Below are 19,795 nucleotides of genomic sequence, written 5' to 3'. Positions count from 1 at the left end.
TTTGTTTTTTAGTTAGTAAGTAAGTAAACATTTTCAGCTCTGGAAAACAATGTCAGAACTGAATGTCTGGTAGTATAAAAATGCATATATGCAATCTACTATTAGGAGTTTTTCCCCATGAGGTGGATTCATTTTTTTTTTTAAATACAAAAGCATAGTTTACATATCTAACATGTCTGTACTTCTGCATAGCTTTATAAATTGCTGCTTTGTGTATGTAAAGAATCAACAGTAATGAGCCACATATGCCAATCACAAAACATGGGTTTGCTTAGCCAATGCCTTATATGTATCAGAAGTAATATTGTGTGCACATAGTTGATAAGACTACTTGAGAGTTTGTCATTTTAAGGAATGCAGGCTTCACACATGGCTACAGGTGCAGTACTCTGCCCCCCCCACAAAAGCCTTTTTTTAATATTATAGGGAATTTAAATTTTCAAGCATTTAGTTTAGAAACATCCATAACAACTTTGTGGTTTTGAAACTCTAGTAACTGCTAACTTGTAGGAGCTGTTTTAGAGGTCCCATATTTGAGTAGCATGGTGCAGGCGTGTCCAAGGCACAGCCCCACACAAAATCTCACACTTAGTTAAAGCATTATGATTCTTTTTCCTTTGTAACCTGATTAGCAGTTCTCAAGCGTGAACTTTGTAGATGATATCTTGTTGCAATGTCCAAAGGTTGGACCTGTACCTCTAGGGTTAATTAATTTTAGCTTAATTAATTTAACTGAGAAAATGCTTTTTCTCCTGCATAACTAACATTAGAATGATTACTCTTCTTCCTATTAATGACAAAGTAACCATCCTTTGGCACTATTGGAAGTAGGTCTGTATCCTATTAAAGTCTTGATCTTTAACAGCTATTGCGCCAGGAATGTTTGTTCAGATGACAGTTGTCTAAGTACTGGGGCGATGAAACACTTTCCTTCTTCTACCATGTATTAGTGACTTAACTCTTGAGAGGAGAAAGTAAAAACTGAATTGTCCTTTTTTTCCTGAACACCATTTTTATAACCCTTCATTGCCTTCCATTATTTTTCCCATAAATTACAATGTTTGGGGAAGTCTCCTTTAGGTTATAACCTAGTGTCTGTAGTCTTAGTTGTATTCTTACATTGAACCTGTGACCATGAGCCACAGTTCTAAGTGTCCTAGTGTGGTTTACGAATTTAAGGAATGGAAATTAGCTTGGGCTTCAATGCCTTTTCGAACCCCTGCAATTATATTTATATTTTTTATTTGTAAGTAGGTGTTTTTCTTTGTATGCTGATTTTATTAACAGGTTTATAGCCTTTCAGAAATTAAGATCATTAGTTTACACCTTTCTCAGAAGCACAGTATATAAGAATACTTATACACAGCATGGTCTAGAGATTTTTCTAATGACTTTGTCTTTGCAAAGATTTTCCTGAACTGATTTTTTAGGAATGAAATTTTGAATGTGCCAAGTTGTGAAATAATAGTTTAGTGCTTCTGTGCCTCAAAAATAATTTAATCATGAAAACTATTTTTGTTGACTTTTTTTAAAATCACAATTTTTCCCAATAGTGTTTTGGTTTTATAATAAGGTAAGGATTGACATACTTTAATTAGCTATTATATTGACATACTTTAAATTAGCTATTAAATTAAGCCAGAGCATGTTTAAAAGAGAGAGAGTAATAGAAAATCATACCTTTCTGGGGTAGTGTTCTTTATTCTCATGTGGTATGATGTGTGCAGTTGTGACTCAGGGACTGGACACTTCTTGTTCTGTTAATGAGAGAATTCTTGAGTTTGAAAAGATGATTATTAACATATAAATAAGAAAAGGCCATAGAGCGTCTTTAGCATTTTCAAATATCCCTCTTTTTATGTTTTCAGATTGACCAGTCATTGTATCTTATTGTAAATTATTGACCAGACAGTATATCTTATTGTAAATTTTATATGCTTGATATAAGAAGGAGAATAATTACTATGCTAAGCACTATTAATGGTTCTTACTTATTGCTAATTTTATTTTAGGTTTTTTGTTTGCTTGTTTTTACATTACTGGGGTTAAACCCAAGGCCTCATGTCCTAGGTAGATGCTCTGTCACTCAGCTACACATTTTCTCTGCTCCTCCTATAAGCCGAAGGAAATAAATAGCCAGTTTTTTGAGGAAGTGACCAGTTGTTTTCGCATAGTCCTGGAAGTGGTGGTGCCAAATGATGAGCTGAACTACTAATCTTGATGTTGTTACTCTTGTCTTAGGGAAAGTGTGGGAGAGATACAAAGGAGAAGAGATGGGGACATGAATTGATTCATCATTCTTATTTATCAGTGTTGAAACATTTTTTAAATGTGGGCTTTACAAACGTCCTTATGATTTTAAATAGTTTGAAATTTCTTGAAAGTCCTTTGCTAAAAATAAATTCTGTGGTTCATTAGGTCTTTGATGTTTTCTGTCAGAGTTGAGGAAGGGTAGAGATTTAATTCCTCTTAATTGTTGCACATTTGGCTTGTTTAGCAATCTAATACTGGAATCCGAGTGGACGGAAATAAGTTTTCATAGTGCTTGTTTACAGGGTTATTTCTGACAAGTGAAGTCTTTGTTTAAGCTCAGCTCACATGTCAGTGGGCTGGAAGAAAATAGAAATGATCAGTTATGTTGAACTGTATTGTGCTTGGCTGTCCCTCATCCACTGCTATTAACTCAATCTTTGTCAGTTGCTCTTAATGTTTTCCACATAGTTTTAATTACACTTTTTAAATTAGTTCTTGTATGCATATATCCATAAAACTGATTTGTTATAAATCAGAAATGTAAGAGGGCAAACCAAGAAAAATAATTAAATTATCAAAATGAATAGGTTAAAAAAATACCTCCTATAAATTGTACAGAAAAGAGCAATCTTGTAAAATGAAATCAACAGCTATATCTGACTGACTAAATTATTTTTTATTTTATTTTTTTTAAAAAAGATATTTATTATGTATACAATATTCTGTCTGTGTGTATATCTGCAGGCCAAAAGAGGGCACCAGACTTCATTACAGATGGTTATGAGCCACCATGTGGTTGCTGGGAATTGAACTCAGGATCTTTGGAAGAGCAGGCAATGCTCTTAACCACTGAGCCATCTCTCCAGTCCCTAACTATATTATTATACCAATATCTAGCTAAAGAAATGTGCAGCTGAAAATGACCAGCAGGCATCTGATGTTACACAATATCCAAACTCATACTTAAAATCATCTATCTTAAGCTGCATGAATCAGTCAGAACACAAAAGCTCAGAGGCTAACACTGTAATTGCCTTGTGTTTATGAATGATGTAATATTGCAAGTCAAAAAAGATTTATGAGTTATTTTTTTTTTTGGTTTTTTTTTTTTTTTTTTTTGGTTTTTTTTTTTTTTTTTTTTTTTTTTTTTGAGACAGGGTTTCTCTGTGGTTTTGGAGCCTGTCCTGGAACTAGCTCTTGTAGACCAGGCTGGTCTCGAACTCACAAAGATCCGCCTGCCTCTGCCTCCCAAGTGCTGGGATTAAAGGCGTGCGCCACCACCGCCCGGCAGATTTATGAGTTATTAAACATGATTATGATGAGTAGGATAGAACTCTAAACACATTTCCTTATTATTTTCCAAGTCTACCCTAAAATGAATTCTGTGAGATTCTTAAGTAATTCTATCACAATTTAATTATGACATTTTAGTCTGATTTGATTTCTCTGAATTGTTTATATATTTCTATTAGTAGAAATAATTCGTGATTAAAATTTAAGTATTTGCAATTCTTAATAATGCTTTCTTATTAAAACCTCATTTTGTATTGGGAAATAATTTAATTGGTGCATATTTCTTGAATACAGTGAATTTTATTTAATGACTCAATAAATAGCCTTGACGAACTTTTAAGAATTAAAGTTCAATTATATAATTAAATAAGTCACACAAAAATGAACCTCAAGGAAGTTTTAACAGTGTCAGAACTAAAAGTCTATGTGGTGAGGTACTGACCATTCCTATAAGCAGCTTTAAAGTACTTGTATTATTTTAAAGTTGCATGTGCCCATCTTTTTGTAACTACTTTGTTTTTCAGGTATATTCATAATTTATAATCATTTAAATCTTGGGTTCTCTAGTTTGAGGATTACTTTATTAAAATAACAAATTTAAAAAGTTAACAATTATTTTACTGTTAAGATCAGGGCCTTCAGCGTCTTTGAGCAGAGGAGCATTTTGTTGCCCTTTAATGTTGAGCTTGTCGGAGAAGGGTCTGCTGCATGTGTGCATGTGCAGACACAAACTGTCGTACCCGGGGAAGGTTGCTGGCAGTGGAACTCTAGACTATACCCAGGTTGAGGATGCCATCTGGCTGTATTCCCTGTCCCACTTGGGAATTTCAGGAAACTGAGGCAAGACGTTTTTGGCGCAGAGGGGGATGTGGCTGCAGCAGCTGGCTTGGAGACATGTCAGGTAAGGCTGTAATAGCTAATAGTTGATTAAGACTCTATAGCTGTGGAATCCCTGGTTAATTTGCCCGTTAGACTTGAGAGTTCCAGTTGTGGGTTTATTGCATGAATTAATTGCATTATGTTGGCTCCCTTGTCCCTGAACTGAGGGGAGGGGCTGGGTGGGAAGAAGTAGGCTCCTTCGAGGATAGGTGGCAGACTCAGTGACCTATATCTGTAGCAAAGGTTCCTACAGTTCTTGGATAAGATTGTACTGTTGATATTGAATGTGACTTGATGCATTTGAAACATGGACAGTTCTTCTAAAGTAGTCTTATGATTTTCCATATACTGCTTGGTTTCTGTTTGAAGACAGCTTTAAAATCTGAAATGTCATTGTTCAGCGACCTTTAGGGAGCAGAAAACAATTACAGAAGTAAAGACTGAAGATGAATAGCACAAATAGTGTTATGATTCTTGAATTGGATTTAAAAAGGGTTTTAATGGCCTGTGAGTTTCCTCGACATACTTTGTGTAAGTAAAAATCATAACCAGTGCAAGAGAGTCTGAGCTACATTAGTGCATTGTACTGGTTCTGACTGAGCTAAGAGACAGAGAACATATATTAGCAAATGCCCAGAATACTCGTGAGTCTTAGGTTAGTGTGGAGAGCTAGAAACCGTTCCTCCTCCCCGATTAATATCAAATGGGTTTAGAGCTACAGTAACTTTTTAGTTGACTATTTCTAGTGCATTTAGGCCACAGTGAAGAGGGAGTGTGGTGAGTACATTCACTCTGCTGTGATTACTCGTGTAGTTGGGAGCAGTCCTCATTCTGGAGGGATAGTCTGAATGGTTGCAACCCTCTCTGTTCGATTATCATTTGAATCTTAGCTTGATTATCAAGGTCATTTTTGTTGCTTTGTCTTTTAGATGTGCATAGAGGTTAGAGGATAGGGCACATGCAAAGGGTCTTAGTGAAAAAGAAGATTTACAGACTTAGCCCTTTCTTGTCCCTAGTACAAATAAACATTCAATGAGGAAGCCTAAGAACAGCTCTTGGTGTGGGCTGAGAATTTAGTTCTGAGTTATTTGGTCCTGAATCTCTTATATACTAACATTGCTGAAATGAGATTCCCTCCCCTACAGTTGGAGTAATAGTTCTGTAACTAGTAGCTAGGAGTAGTCACTTATTGGGGGTGGGGCAGTGCTTTGGTGTGCTCTGGAGACAGCTATGTAGATGAATGGAGTGGCAATGATACTTTTAGTTCCTAACTGCTCCATCATTGCTTCATGGAGTGCAGTAGTGTGGATTAAACTGCAGAAACAGATCCCCAGATGCAGAGGCTACATAGAACAGAAGTGCATTTCTTGGTTATAGTTGAGGGCTATTGTTCATATCTCTTCTCAGCATCTCACTAGTCAGCCAGAAGCCACAAAGGAAGGAAAGCATGATGGGAAGTCTGGAAGGTTCTTCCATAGCATTTCCCCATGGGCAGGATCTACTCTGCTTTAAATAGTTGTGTTATAGTTCTCTCTTCTTTAGATGCAAGGTATTAGCTCAACTTTGAGGCATTATTTACATATTTTAAGTCTATAGTTTAGTTTTTTTAACCCATTCCTCTCCCTTTTTTGCTTATAAGATGGTATCTAAGCAGCTACAGTAACTGGTCTAAGTATCTTTAAGTGAACAGAGAAAGAAAAAGATGGTTCTTTTGATCCCCCAAATTAATTTAGTAGCCAGCACCTCTCATGTGCCCCTTTTTATGCACTTATTTTTTTTCATATTAGCACACAAAATAATGGATTAAATTCATTACTGTTTCTACCTGGTCTCTGTCCTTTCCCTCAGTTGCCACCTTTCTACTTTAAAATCTAGATTGTGCCTGTGAGAGAAAACATGGCACACCCATCTTTGTCTTTATGAGTCTGCTTTATTACGTGTGTCATGCTGTGTGGGGTGTGCCCACCTTCATCATGTGATCTAGGGCTAAATCTGATGCTGAAGCAAGCACTCCACACTGTTCTGGTGCTTGGCTGAAGTGATCTAAATGCTGTGGATTAACAGGTGACTACCAGTGAAGAGACTACAGTACAGAAGATCTTGTCATCTCAGGTCTTTGGTCAAGTTCGTGGACACACAGGTCACTTTTCTGTTCTTTTCAAACATTAGAGACTAAAGAAAGTTAACCATCATAGGCCAGTGAGTAAGGTGGATGAGTTATTCATAATTTTAGGGATTTATTTTCTGTGCTTTATATGCCAACATTCTGAGGATGAAGGTTAAATTAATGACAGCTCTAGAAATTCTGATATTTATAAAGGGAAGATGACTGTATGTAGAAAGGAATCTCCACCTTGTAATACTGAAAAATACATGACCGATAATAACGTTATTCAGTTTGTATTGAGTGGACACTGTTGTAGGCAGCTTTAGGTTTTTTAATCATTTTATGAATTGATAAATGGGTGTTTCTAATATTAATATATATTCATCTATCTCCTACCGTAGATGCAAATTCACCGTGAACTACAATTGTATGTACCCATTTTAAAAATCCTCTAGTTAATGACAAGAAAACCAGATGTAGATTAAACTGCATTTATTTTGGTCAGATTCCCATGCCTTCTATGAAAGTTTTTTTACTTTTTAGGAAAAGTTAACAAAGCTTTGAGGAAGTGTGTGGAAACAAATGTCACTTTTTATATAATATAACGAAGAGAAATAAATAGTTGTACTAATCAGTTTGAAACATTTTATTGTTTTTGTTTGTATTTGCTCCCAACTGTGAAAGACACCATGTCTTAGTCAGGGTTTCTATTAAGAAACACCATGACCATGGCAGCTCTTATAAAGGAAAACATTTCATTGGGGCTGGCTTACAATTTCAGAGGTATAGTCCATTGTCATGGCAGTAATATGGCAGCATGCAGGCAAGCATGGTACTAGAGAAGGAGCTCAGAGTTCTACATCTTGATCTGCAGACAACAGGAAGTGAACTGCCACACTGGGTAGTATCTTGAGCATATATGAGACCTCAATCAAAGTCCACGCCCAGAGTGGCATACTTCCTCCAACAAGGCCACACCTCCTAATTGGTCCACGCCCAGAGTGGCATACTTCCTCCAACAAGGCCACACCTCCTAATTGTTCTATTTCCCATGGACCAAGCATTCAAACACATGAGTCTATGGGAGCCGTTCCCATCCAAACCACCCATCTCTTCTCTTTCCCAGGTTCTCCCAAAGCCACAGGGATCTTGCTATATATTGCCCAGGCTGGCCTGAGACTTAGAAATGTACCCTTCCCCAAGTGCTGATATTTAAGCATATGTCATCACATGCAGCATCTAAATAAAGTTTATCTTCATTGTCTCATTTCATGGTTTTTAGTTCTTGGTTTATTGATTGAAAACTATTCATTTGGCTGGCTATTAAAGGATTGCAAAATAAGAGTTTAATCAGATACCACAAACCCCAGAAAGTCTTAGATCCAGTATTCTACCGTGAATCTAGATTTTGAGTGCCTTAATATAAAATTATTTTACCACATTTTGTAAATATTATTTCAGGGCTGGCAAGATGGCTATTAGCAATGGTGCTTGTGGACAAGCTGAACAACACCTTAATTTGATACCTGGGGCCGACATGGTGGAAAGAGCACAACTGCCACAGTTATCCTCTGACCTCTACTTGTGCACCCGGGCTCCACCCACCCCTTCCTCACAAGCCTTTCATAATGACAAAATCTGTCTCCATTTGAACTAAAATGCTGTTCAAGGGTAGAATTTTGTGTCTTTGGTATTTACGCTCCTGTTATTTCATGTGTGCTTTTATTCTAGTTTTAAACTCTTATTAGGTACTTTGTACACTACCCACCATCACCTGCTTGTTTGTCCCCACCACTCAAAGCAGTGAACCTAGGGCCTACATTCTGCCGGATGAAATGCTTTACCATTGAGTTAGTCTTACTCCTCACTTGACGTTTAACAGTTGGTTCTGCACTGAGTTTGGTGATGCATGCTTTAAGTCCAATACTTAGGATAATCCTAACAGTTCAGGTTAGCACCAAACAAGCCGTGTCTCCAGATAAAAGTTACACATTTTATCTCTTCTGGAGACTATAAGTTTGAGGGAGTTTTCTCAAGTGCATTCATTGTTCCTGTAATACCTTCATTCTTGGGAGTATAATTTTTTTTCTCCTGTGGATGAGAAATATTCTGTGGTGGTAGGCATTGTTTTTTACATTGTAGATTTTGTATTTTGAACTTTTTGGGTTTTTTAAAACAGGGTTTTTCTGTATAACAGCACTAGTTGTCCTGGGACCTGCTTTGTAGACCAGGATGGCCTTGAATTCACAGAGATCCACCAGCCTTTTTCCCTGTGCTAGATTTAAAAGCATGCGTGACCACACCTGGCTCATATTTTGAACTTTTTATCTTTCTCTTGAGGGAAATGAATAGCCACCTCAGGATGTTTTAAAATCAAGGTAAAGGTGAAAATTGGCTTTCATGGTCTTCTAAGAAGACATTTTCTTTCTACCCAACCTCTCCTTTGTGAGAACTGTTTTCTGTCTTTGTTTCTATGGAAGAACATATGCAATGTCTGGACTCTGGTACAGTGTGAGCACCTGAGTTTGCATAGCCAGCTTGCCTGTGTGACTCTAGCTCTGGGAGGCAGGGGCAGGGTGATCCCCAGGGCTTGCTGCCCAGTTGGTCTAGCCAGCTGCTGAGTTCCAAGTTCAGTGAGAGTCCTGTCTCAAAATACACAGTGGAGAACAACTGTGGAAAACAGCAGTTTTCAGATCTAGTTCCATGTGCTTGTGCATGGGCACATTCACCATATACATATGTCCTACCGGACTACCACACATAAAAGAGAACACTTTGCATCTTGAAATATGATTTATTCAGTGAAAATTTAGGTTTTATGATGTTGAATAAAATGAATTATTAAAATAAATAATCAACACTTCCCCAATATTTTAAATGTTGAAAAGTTTAAAAAGTTAAAGTTAGGTTGGGGGTTTTTGCTTCTCATAACTACTGAAAATGATTTTGTATTTATGAGAGAATATTATACTGGGAGCAGTTTTCTGTAAAAAGCTTATTTTATTTTATTTTACTTTTTAAGAAAACTATCGGCTGGGTGGTGGTGGTGCATGCCTTTAATCCCAGCACTTGAGAGGCAGAGGTAGGTGTATCTCTGTGAGTTCGAGGCCAGCCTGCTCTACAGAGCTAGTTCCAGAACAGGCCCAAAGCTACAGAGAAGCCCTATCTTGAAAAATCAAAAAAGAAAGAAAGAAACAAAAAGAAAACTAAAGAAAACTATCTTTTTTGCTGCTTTGAACCATTAGTGCTAGAAAAGCCTAATTTAAACTTTAGGAAAGTTAATGTGGCTTTACTTTAATCTTTGAGCAGTTTATCAAGGAGCAGTATGCCAACATTTCCCTAGGTTTTTTGTTTTGTTTTGTTTGTTTTTAATGTATATTTCTTCTTTCTGGGTATGGTGGCACATGCCTGTAATCTCAGCCTTCAGAAAGCTGGGGTGGGTTTGTGATTTCCAGGTCAGCTAAGTAGTGAGTAAAGCACTGTTCGTAATGGCAAACAAAAACTAGTACATTTTTGACTGGGGCCCACTCTAGTGTATCCTTTTAGTATCAGATGGTGGATGGATATTGTTTGTTGACAACACTGCTTTCCAATGTAATTGTCAAGTGTCTGCCTCACCCCCATCTGCCACACTGTCATGAGGTCAGGGACAGAAGGCTTCAGGGCTAAGCTATTCATTATAAGGACGAGCAGACTGGGACATCACAGGCTGAGCAATTTTCCCCAAAGTCATTAGTTTCAGAAAGAGTAAAAGCTACTCAGAGTAAAAGTTCACAGATATGAACTGTCTCAAAAAATCGAACCTTAAAAAAAAAAATCAACTTTCTCACTTAGCACCTTATTTCTTTTCCTCTCATTTCTTCATGTCCACTTTAAAAAGGCTTTCAGGAAGTTCTGTGGTCAGTCCTGATCAAAAACCAGGACTTTAGCATAGCATTGGTTGCTGTGGGAATCTTTAGTCTTGATACACTGAGGGAGGTAGGGCTTCTTTCCCTTGCCCCTATGTAATTTATGTTCCTTTTTATAATTAATAGAGAAGGGTACTACATTGACCTAATATGTTCTTGCTAACGGGGCTTGGGTGTGATTATTATGAAGTTTTTAAAAATGTGAATATATAATTTCTATAATTTTATAAAAATTATAAGTAACAAAAATGCTAAACTGGTTCTTGTTTGTAGCACAAATATTAATAACCCAAAGACAGATATTGGGATTCAACCTGAAGATCAGAAAAACAAAGCAGCCAGCCATTGGCTCTTACCTCTACCTCATACAGAAGCAGTGATCCTGACTCCAGGAATCCTCAGAGTGAGACAAATGTTGAGACCTGTCTCATCTCGCCTTATATTCCTCTCTAGTGCTGGGATTAAAGGCATGCACCACACCGCCTGTTTTCTGTGGCAAACTAGTGTAGCTACTGGAATTAAAGTTGTGTGCCACCATTACCTGGTCTGTATGGTTGACCAGTATGACTGTCTTACTCTCTGATCTTCAGGCAAGCTTTATTTATTAAAATATGAATAAATTATCACTACAGTTCCCTTTTTTGGTCTAAAATAAAAAGGGTATAATTAATATAAGAATAACTATACAATAAGTACAATGACTATATACAATATATACAGGCAATAATATATCAACAATGTCTAGTTAATTGCATTTGACAAATACAGAAAAAATACTCCATTACCTAACTTATCTTGGTAAGTCTAAAGTCTTGTACCAAATTTACTTTCTGTCATGACTTGCTTTCTTTATTTAGCAATAGAGAAACTGCAGGCTTTAGGACAGTTGGTACAGGAGCAACTAGATGCTCAGGATATTGAATAATCAACCAGCCCTTTGAATTCTCCTGTATTTGTTGTTAAAAAGAAATCTGGAAAATGGAGAATGGTAATAGATCTAAGAGCTGTTAATGATGTGATTCAGCCATTCCTTGCCTTCTCTGTCACCTAAAGAATGGCCTCTCATAGTTATTGATTTAAAAGATTATTTCTTCACTATACAAGAAAAAGACAAAAAAAATTGCCTTCACAGCGCATACTTATAACAATTCTCAGCCTGCTAAAAGATATCAATGGAAGGTTCTTCCACAGGAAATGTTAAATAGTCCCCCATTGGGTACCTGTGAATGGAAACTATGGTTTAGTTTTTTGGCTGCCCTGACCTGAATAATCACAAAGAAATATATTAATTACAACACTGTTTGGCCAATAGCTCAGGCATATTCCTAGCTACCTCTTACTTCTTATTAACCTATTTCTACTAATCTGTGTATCGTTACAAAGCTGTGACTTACTGGTATCTTTCTCCTTCAGTGACTACATGATGTCTCTTTGACTCCACCTTCTCTCTCACTCTATCTTTGTTTGGACTTTCCTCCCAGCTTTTCTCTGTTAGCCATTGGCTGAAACAGCTTTACTCATCAACCAATAAAAGCAACACATATACAGAAGGACGTTCCACATCATTCCACCTTTCTGAATGTTGAGATAAAATGTCCCTCCGTCTTGCTGTGTCTCATCAAATCTTTGTCCAGCATATCCTTCTATACATATATACCTGTGCATCTTTCACTTAAAAGATGCCTATCAGTGTGAATAATCAATGTGCTCAAGTAATACGTAATATACTTAGTTATGATCACAAGATTCCAGTGAGAAACTGTCAGAATTCTCAATGAATAAACAGGCCATGGGATTGATACAGACCTAGAGTAGAAATGAACATTGTGTGTGTGAAGCTGTGAAAGAAGAATTTAGAATTTCTCTGCTGTCTAAATGTGAGAGTTCTAGCCACGGTGCCTAGTGTGTACTTCCTGAAGAGGGTGAAGATGTGACTAAAGGCTGCAGAGCTGCCCCTGGTCCAGTATCCACCAGTAATGTTCAGAAAGGAGCCACTTAAGATCATTTTTTTTCCCCTGGAAAAGTAAGCTTGCTCTCTTCAAGTCTACCTCATGTGGGCTTTCTGTGCTTGAACCTGCTGTCTTTTGTGTTTGAACACGGTTTCCTTCCCAAGCTCTGCTGTGCTTATCACTGTTCTGCTGTTGGCATGGTGCCTTGATGTGGGTAGCCTTCCGCCAAGCCTGATGGACGTGAGATTCCCTGCTATCAGTCAATTCTTTACTATCTAGGGAAGTAAAGAGTTAACTGTTGCAAGTTGTCCTCTGACCTCCATGCCACATACACGCAGACACTAAATGTATAAATGATAATTTTAAAAAATCTTGAAGAAAAATACTTGCTTGCTGAGCTTTTGCCTTCCTTTCATTGATCAAGGTTAAATGCCCTTTTTCCACCACACCATTTCTGTTTCTCTAGCCTTATAAATATTTTCCACTTATATGCTTTTGTGGTGTTGAGTCTTTGATTAGACTTTCATAGTTTATATCTCCATGTTTTGCTGTGTGTATTTCATTCTCTGAAGTGAAATGGTTCTGGAGACTGTCATTTAATCTGTTTTTGTGATCACACATGGGCCATTAGTAAACATTAACTCTTGTTCAATGCCTGCTCTTCTTTAGAAGTTCCAGGGAGCTTTCAAATGTAGAGAATATAGTTACCTGTGATGACTGTGATCAAGCATGCAGGCTTCCCTCTCCCCATTGAGACCTAACTCTGAAACCTCAGATTAGGAGCATTCACCTTTATGTGTAATTTAAAAATTCTCCTAACTCTTGACACAGCCGTTTAATTCTAGAGGTGGAGAGCTCAAGATGTCAGAAAATTTGAAGGTGTATTTTACCTGATTTATGTAAGGATGTTCTGTTAATAAACTTTCATGGAAAAGAAAACATTTGAGATTAGTTTTAGAGGATGGACAAGGTTTCTTTCTGTTTATAACACAGTTGAGCTGGACATTGTGGCATGTGCTTTTAATCCTAGCACTTGGGAGGCAGAGTCAGACAGAGCTCTGAGTTGGAATCCTGCCTGGTCTACAGTTAAATTCTAGGACAGCCAGGACTACACAGAGAAACCCCACCTGATAAATTACCACCACTACCAACAGGAAGAAGAAGCAAACCTTCCCCCACCCCCAAACTACAGGTTTGTTCTCCCAATTGAGAACCCATTTGCTTGATTTTTTTTTTTTCCTGTTTAACCAGTTTTAAAATGAATTACCTAGTCAGTGAACTTCCAAAAAAAAAAAAAAAGTCTTGAGTTGCATCAAGACTTGAACAAATGGGAAGAAAGTTCTGGTTCAGGCATTGTCATGAGCCCTAGGCTAGGCTAGGCTTGGAGTAGGATTTTCTGCTTGGAATAGCCATTAATTCTTAAATGCTGATTTTGAAGAACTCGAGTTCCTGGGAATACCCAAGATCTTTTCTATTTCTTTTCTTTTTTTTTTTGTTCTACTGCTACTGTTTTACTTTCATGTTGTACATTCTAAATTCCAACCAGCCACTAGTTTATGTGGATAGTTCTTTTTGACAGTACCCAGACCTTTTGATTTATCTTTCCAGTTGATTTTTTTTAACAGGCTGTGTGATATGGAAATCAAAAAATTATCTGATCGCCTGTCTTTTATATCTTTAACAATTTTGCTATTCTTCAAAGTTGGACACATTGTATTTGAAACCTCCAAAGTTTCAGAACTGAGAGAACTAGTAGAAGAGATAAGAAATCTTGGAGCACATGTAGCAGGAGATGGCAGAAAAGCCTTGGATTGTTCTGCCTCTCGGGAGCCAGTAAATCAGAATAGTACTCAGAATGGTGGTTTCCAGGTAGAGCCCTCATGATGTCTTTATATAGCCTCAGGATTTGAAATTAGACAGACTTGGGATTTACATGGTCAAATTTATTACACTAACTCACAGAGTTACTTAGAAGGATCAAACTGAGGTTATTTTGTTTTGAAATTGTGAGAGGTAACATTTGCTTGGAAATTCCTCAGTCTCTCTTTCTGTGTTGTCATGTGGTGATATGAACATCATGGTTCTATGAGTTGTGTGCTCATTTATTTTGAGCACATGAACATATAAATAAAGATTATTGCAGAGGCAGTACTTTATAAAAATGTTTTTGTGTAAAATATGAGGTTGACAGGAACAGACTTTTCATTTGTGGTCTACATGAAAATATCCCAGCTCATCACAAGTTATATTGATGTCAGTATGTTCAAAAGCAAATGCAGATTAATTGTGGCCTGCATTTATGTTTTGCTGATGTGATAAATAGTGGGAAATAGCTAAAACATTCAAATTGAGCACTGGCAGAGAGCCATGAAGCATTTAAGGAAGCCCATGATTTTTAAGTAGTTTTGAAAGCCACTCCAGTAGGAAGGACACTACATACCGTGTTAGGGCAAAGAGCTCTCTCAGCTTTTCACTGTAGATTCCCTCATTTGAATCACAGAATACAGGAATGCTATGAGTGTCCATTTGTCATTTTCCCATTGATCGTACATAACAGATACCATTTATTGCATTCAAGAGTCTCTTAGCTTTGTTGTAAAAGATAGATTGCCCAAATGCCAGATGCCAGTGTTCAAATGAGTACAGTTTTCAAGATGCAGTCACCAACATATCTTCTGCTACAAATCAGAGATCCGAGGGCCTGAGATTGACACCAAGAATTTTCCATCTTAAGATATGGAAATAAGACAGTTGTCTTTATTAGGGTGTGTTTACATTCTTGATTACTTATTAACACTGATCAAGTTTTTTAAAATGAAAAATTATGGACTGTAGAGAGGACTCAGCAGTTAAGGAAGAGTACTTGCTACTCTCCAAAGGATTTGAGTTCTAATCCTACCACCCAATTGGCAGCTCACAACTACTTCAAACTCCAGTTCTAGGGGATCTAAAACCTTCTCCTGGCCTCTAAGGGCACTAGGCACACACAAGGTACACAGGCATACATGCAAGGATCTCCCCTCCCCACCAGTACACATAAAATAATAAAAAATGAAAAGTTGTGTAGGTTAACTTCTCTCTGGTCATTTCAGAGAGATATTTTGTAATTAACTTGAGCTTTTGGGTTTCTTTACATTTTTGGCTTTGCTTTTTAATGACTCTCTTTTTCATGGTAGCATAGTATTACAACAAACACCACTAACTATTGAAATGGAATGGCTGCCTTGTATTGTTGAGGTGTATCCTGAAGCTCAAAGGCTTTGCAAGTAGACTTTTTTTTTTTAGACATACATACCAGGGAAGACGGGTCACAATGCTAGACTTGAAGAGGAGTATTTCTTAACTCTTCCTACATTTTGAATGAGAATAATAAACTGCAGAATGAAAACCTTGTGTTTAAGGAACAACCTGAAGCAAAGCTGCTTCAAAGCTTACTGCTTTGGAGTGAAGAGGCTAATGCTCTCTACCATAATACCTTCCTAAGGCAGCCTTTCAAAGAGAGATCAAACAGGATTTGGCCTTTGGAGTACTTGCCATCTAGAGTGCCTTCTCTCTCAGGAACCAGGCGGTTCTGTGTGGTAGCTTTTCTTAGAAACGCTGTTGACTAGTTAACATTCTTGCTGTAACTGAGTGAACCCTTGGAGCAGCTGCTGTGGCATATAGATGCCCTTGGTTATTGACTACTCTGTAGTTGATCTGTCTCTGCCTTTCTTCTCTCTTCTCTCTCTCTCTCTCTCTCTCTCTCTCTCTCTCTCTCTCTCTCTCTCTCTCTCTCTCTCTCTCTCTCTCTCTCTCCTCTCTCTTCTCTCTCTTCTCTCTCTCTTTGGACCCTATAAGTATGTCCTCTCCACTTGGGTGTTGAAAGAGCCTATGAGCAGTAGCTGTTCTGATTTTTGTTGGTTGTTTTCTCTAGGGAACAAGCTACCCTCTGAGTCAGCACTGGACTTGAAGATAAATCCTACAATTCATGAAACTGACTGATTCGACTAAAGGATGGATAGTTTGGGCAGCGTTGGACAGCTCTATGAGGGGTCTGTTTGTTTAACTGGAGGGATTGTCGAGTTCAGCAACTTTTAATTCCCCTAATGATAAGGGGTTGCTGTTGTGAAAACAGGGTTTGTGAAGGAATCTATTTTGGCAATTAATTAATATTCTTATTGACTCTGTTTTCATTTTAATCACAAAACATCATGGAATAATTCTGTAAAATGAAGAAATTGGAATTTGTATGTCCTGAGCAGTCAGCATAGGGTATTTGTGGCTCAAAAAATCCAAATTGCCCTTTTTTCACATGGGGTTATAAGCTGTCTTGAGTAAATCTTTGGCACTTGGATATTTAATCTTTGCAAGAGAGTATATGCACTCGTGGCTTGAAACTGGTAGGGTTAAGTGGGATGCAATTTGATGATTAAGTATTTTATCAGATCAGTGTGTAAGTATTCCAGACTGTGGCTAATATTTCAATGTGATTTTTAGTAAATGTCAAGAAATATTAATAAGGTAATTTTTACCTTAAAACTTAAGAGCTTTTTTGGCAGGAAAGTTAAAGAAAATAAGATTAATAATATGTTTAGTTATAGATTTTTAATTTGTACTGAGGATTTAAAAATGCTACAGAAAGAAAAATCTTTTTTCTTTAATTTTCTAGGCCACATACATTATATAGAGATATTTTTGATTGTTATTTTGAAGGATTGAAAATATGTTCTTGTTAAGATTAAATTTAGTTATGTGAAAGCTAATGTGATTTAAAAATAGGAATCATGGAATTTTTTTCCAACGTTGAAAACAGGTAAATTTCAATATCTTTTTATTTTTGAGGCTAGAAGCTGGAGGTGTCAAGTCACCTCACACTGCAGTTTGAAAACTTGGACTTTCATATACAGTTCAACTTGGTGTCTGTCAGCTGCAGCATGGTTATTACTATGACCAGAATCATGACATTCACTATTCTGTAGGCCAGTTTTAAGAATTACTTGCAAAACTGAATTTTATTGAAGAAAGAAATTATTAGATGAAATAATATCTAATATTCTCCTGGCTTTTTCTTATGAATTCTTTTGATACTGTTTGTTGGTAGGGTGATGTTTTATACAGTCTACTGTGTAATTAAATCTGAAGTTAAAATACACCTGTATGGGTCTGGAGAGATGGCTTAGCAGTTAAGAGCACTGACTGGCTCATTTTGCAGAGGACCAGTGTTTGATGAGTCCTAGCACCATATAGTAGTTAACAACCATCTTCAGCTCAGTTCCAGGGATCCAGTGTCCTCTTCTGGCCTCCACAGGCACTGCCTCTATGTCCTGCATATTGTATGCTTGCAGGCGAAGCACCCATACACATAAATTAATCTTAAAAGAGAAAAAAATGTTTAACCTCATGCCTGTATGATGCTTGACCTAATCTTTTCATTTATATCTACTTTTTTTTTTTTTTTTTTTTTTTTTTTTTGGTTTTTCGAGACAGGGTTTCTCTGTAGTTTTGGTGCCCGTCCTGGAACTAGCTCTTGTAGACCAGGCTGGCCTCGAACTCCCAGAGATCCACCTGCCTCTGCCTCCCGAGTGCTGGGATTAAAGGCGTGCGCCACCACCGCCCGGCTTATATCTACTTTTTAATAATTCTTTTTCTCATCCCTTTTAGCAGTTTTAAATAAAATAATAAAATGATCATAATTTCAATAGTTATTACCATTAGTTTCATAGACACAAACATGACCAAAAACATGATCAAGATTTATCATATTCCTGGTTCCTAAGGTCACCCCCCCCCCCCCCCCCGCTTCTTTCAGTAAAATATAGCCCATCAATTAATGATAAGTTGCGGGGGGGGGATAGATAGATCATGTATTTTGGTGAAGAAAAGACCCAAACATGTATCCACATTGCTAGGATTCTCCAGAAATCCTTTAAATTTTAAAACCATCAGAATTCTTTTTTTTTTTTTTTTTTTTGTCTGTAGCACATACTAGGTTCCCAGGACCTAAGCCTTAGGAGCAACCATGTAACAAACAAGTTTAGTGCAGTGTGTTAGGAACTTGAACAGGGAAATGTAGCTTTGATCTTTTAGGATATGTTCAGAAATTCAAAAGTATATTTGCATTTAGTGGTATTCCTCTTTATCCTGTAACTTTTTCTTTTAGGTATATTGTTTTACAAAGTCACTAAGTTTGTAAATCTAGGTTAAATTGGGCAGAGTAAGTTTCTGCATATATTAGCACCTGAGTCCATTTCTGTTGTTACTGACCAAGGAAACCTGAACTGTGCACAGCTGTAGATAAGGAGTGTGTAAGGAGTGGGGAAAGCTTCACCTTCTTTGGGCTTAAAATTGGAGTTTTAAAAGCAGTTGCTTTAGTGAATTAGATTCAAATTTCCGGTTTATTATAAACAATAATCTTGAATTAATTGGTAACTCAATGTGTTATCTGTTATGAATTGACCCTGAGGATTTCTAAATCTAGAATTGTAAGTTTATTCTAATAATGATTATCTTATTAAAAACATGTGATCAAAGGGTATGCAAAGGATACACATAGAGATTCTTAAGGAGAAGGGAGGATTATTGTCAGTTCAAGCCCAATCTATGCTAGCTACAAAGTGAGTTTAAGGCTGTCCTTGCATTCATAATGAATCAATGTCTCAAAACAAAACAACATAAGAGTAAGAAAACTATTTTATTTTAGTAAGTTTTTAAGTTAGTATGTCTTCCATCAACTTTTCTAATGTCTTAACTATGTAAAATAACTGTTACATGGAGAAAAATTTTCATCATTAAGTGTCTTTTAGACACTTCTGTCTTTTTTTTTTTTAATAGATGTAGTAAGTGAACTTTATTTATTTATTTATTTATTGGTTTTTCGAGACAGGGTTTCTCTGTGGTTTTGGAGCCTGTCCTGGAACTAGCTCTTGTAGACCAGGCTGGTCTCAAACTCACAGCAATCCGCCTGCCTCTGCCTCCCGAGTGCTGGAATTAAAGGCGTGCGCCATCACCGCCCAGCCTTCTCTGTCTTCTTAAAACATCACTTTCTCTTCTTAAAATATCAGTACTCTAAACAAAGATCATTTAATTGACCTTGTTTGCTCTGACTTAACTTGCCAGCCTCTAAAAGACAGTTTTATCTATTGAAATGTTGAGTCAGTGTTCCTTTTAAAGCTTACATTTCCCCATTTCTGATTTGGTTCTGGGTTCAGGACCTTTCATATTCTATGCCAGTTTTGCCTTTATTTTTAAAGACCTTTTTTTTTTTTAAAAAGTGTGTGTGTGTGTGTGTGTGTGAGAGAGAGAGAGAGAGAGAGAGAGAGAGAGAGAGAGAGAGAGAGAGTGAGAGAGAGTATTGTATATATGTGTACATGCCTACACCTTTCCTGAGAGGCCAGAAGAGGGCATTGTGTTTCTTAGAGTTGGAGTTA

At 37.1% G+C, this 19,795-nt stretch overlaps 1 protein-coding gene across 5 annotated transcripts in view; it reads left to right on the top strand.

The window, feature by feature from the left end:
• Pan3 (poly(A) specific ribonuclease subunit PAN3) overlaps window positions 1-19,795 on the top strand; it is a 103,534-nt gene that overhangs the window by 44,790 nt on the left and 38,949 nt on the right. The window contains exon 2 of one of the 5 annotated variants that reach the window (XM_057763969.1): window positions 16,303-16,420. The exons of the other annotated variants lie outside the window; for them this stretch is intronic. Within the exon in view, the coding sequence (XP_057619952.1) occupies window positions 16,357-16,420 (64 nt within the window). The 5' untranslated portion in view covers window positions 16,303-16,356. The remainder of the gene's footprint in view (window positions 1-16,302; window positions 16,421-19,795) is intronic. 5 annotated transcript variants of the gene reach the window in all.

The sequence above is a fragment of the Chionomys nivalis genome, chromosome 3 (assembly GCF_950005125.1).
Source record: "Chionomys nivalis chromosome 3, mChiNiv1.1, whole genome shotgun sequence".
Lineage (NCBI taxonomy): Eukaryota > Metazoa > Chordata > Mammalia > Rodentia > Cricetidae > Chionomys > Chionomys nivalis.
The sequence above is the reverse complement of the archived record's forward strand: the minus strand, read 5'-3'. Positions and strand labels throughout refer to the sequence as shown.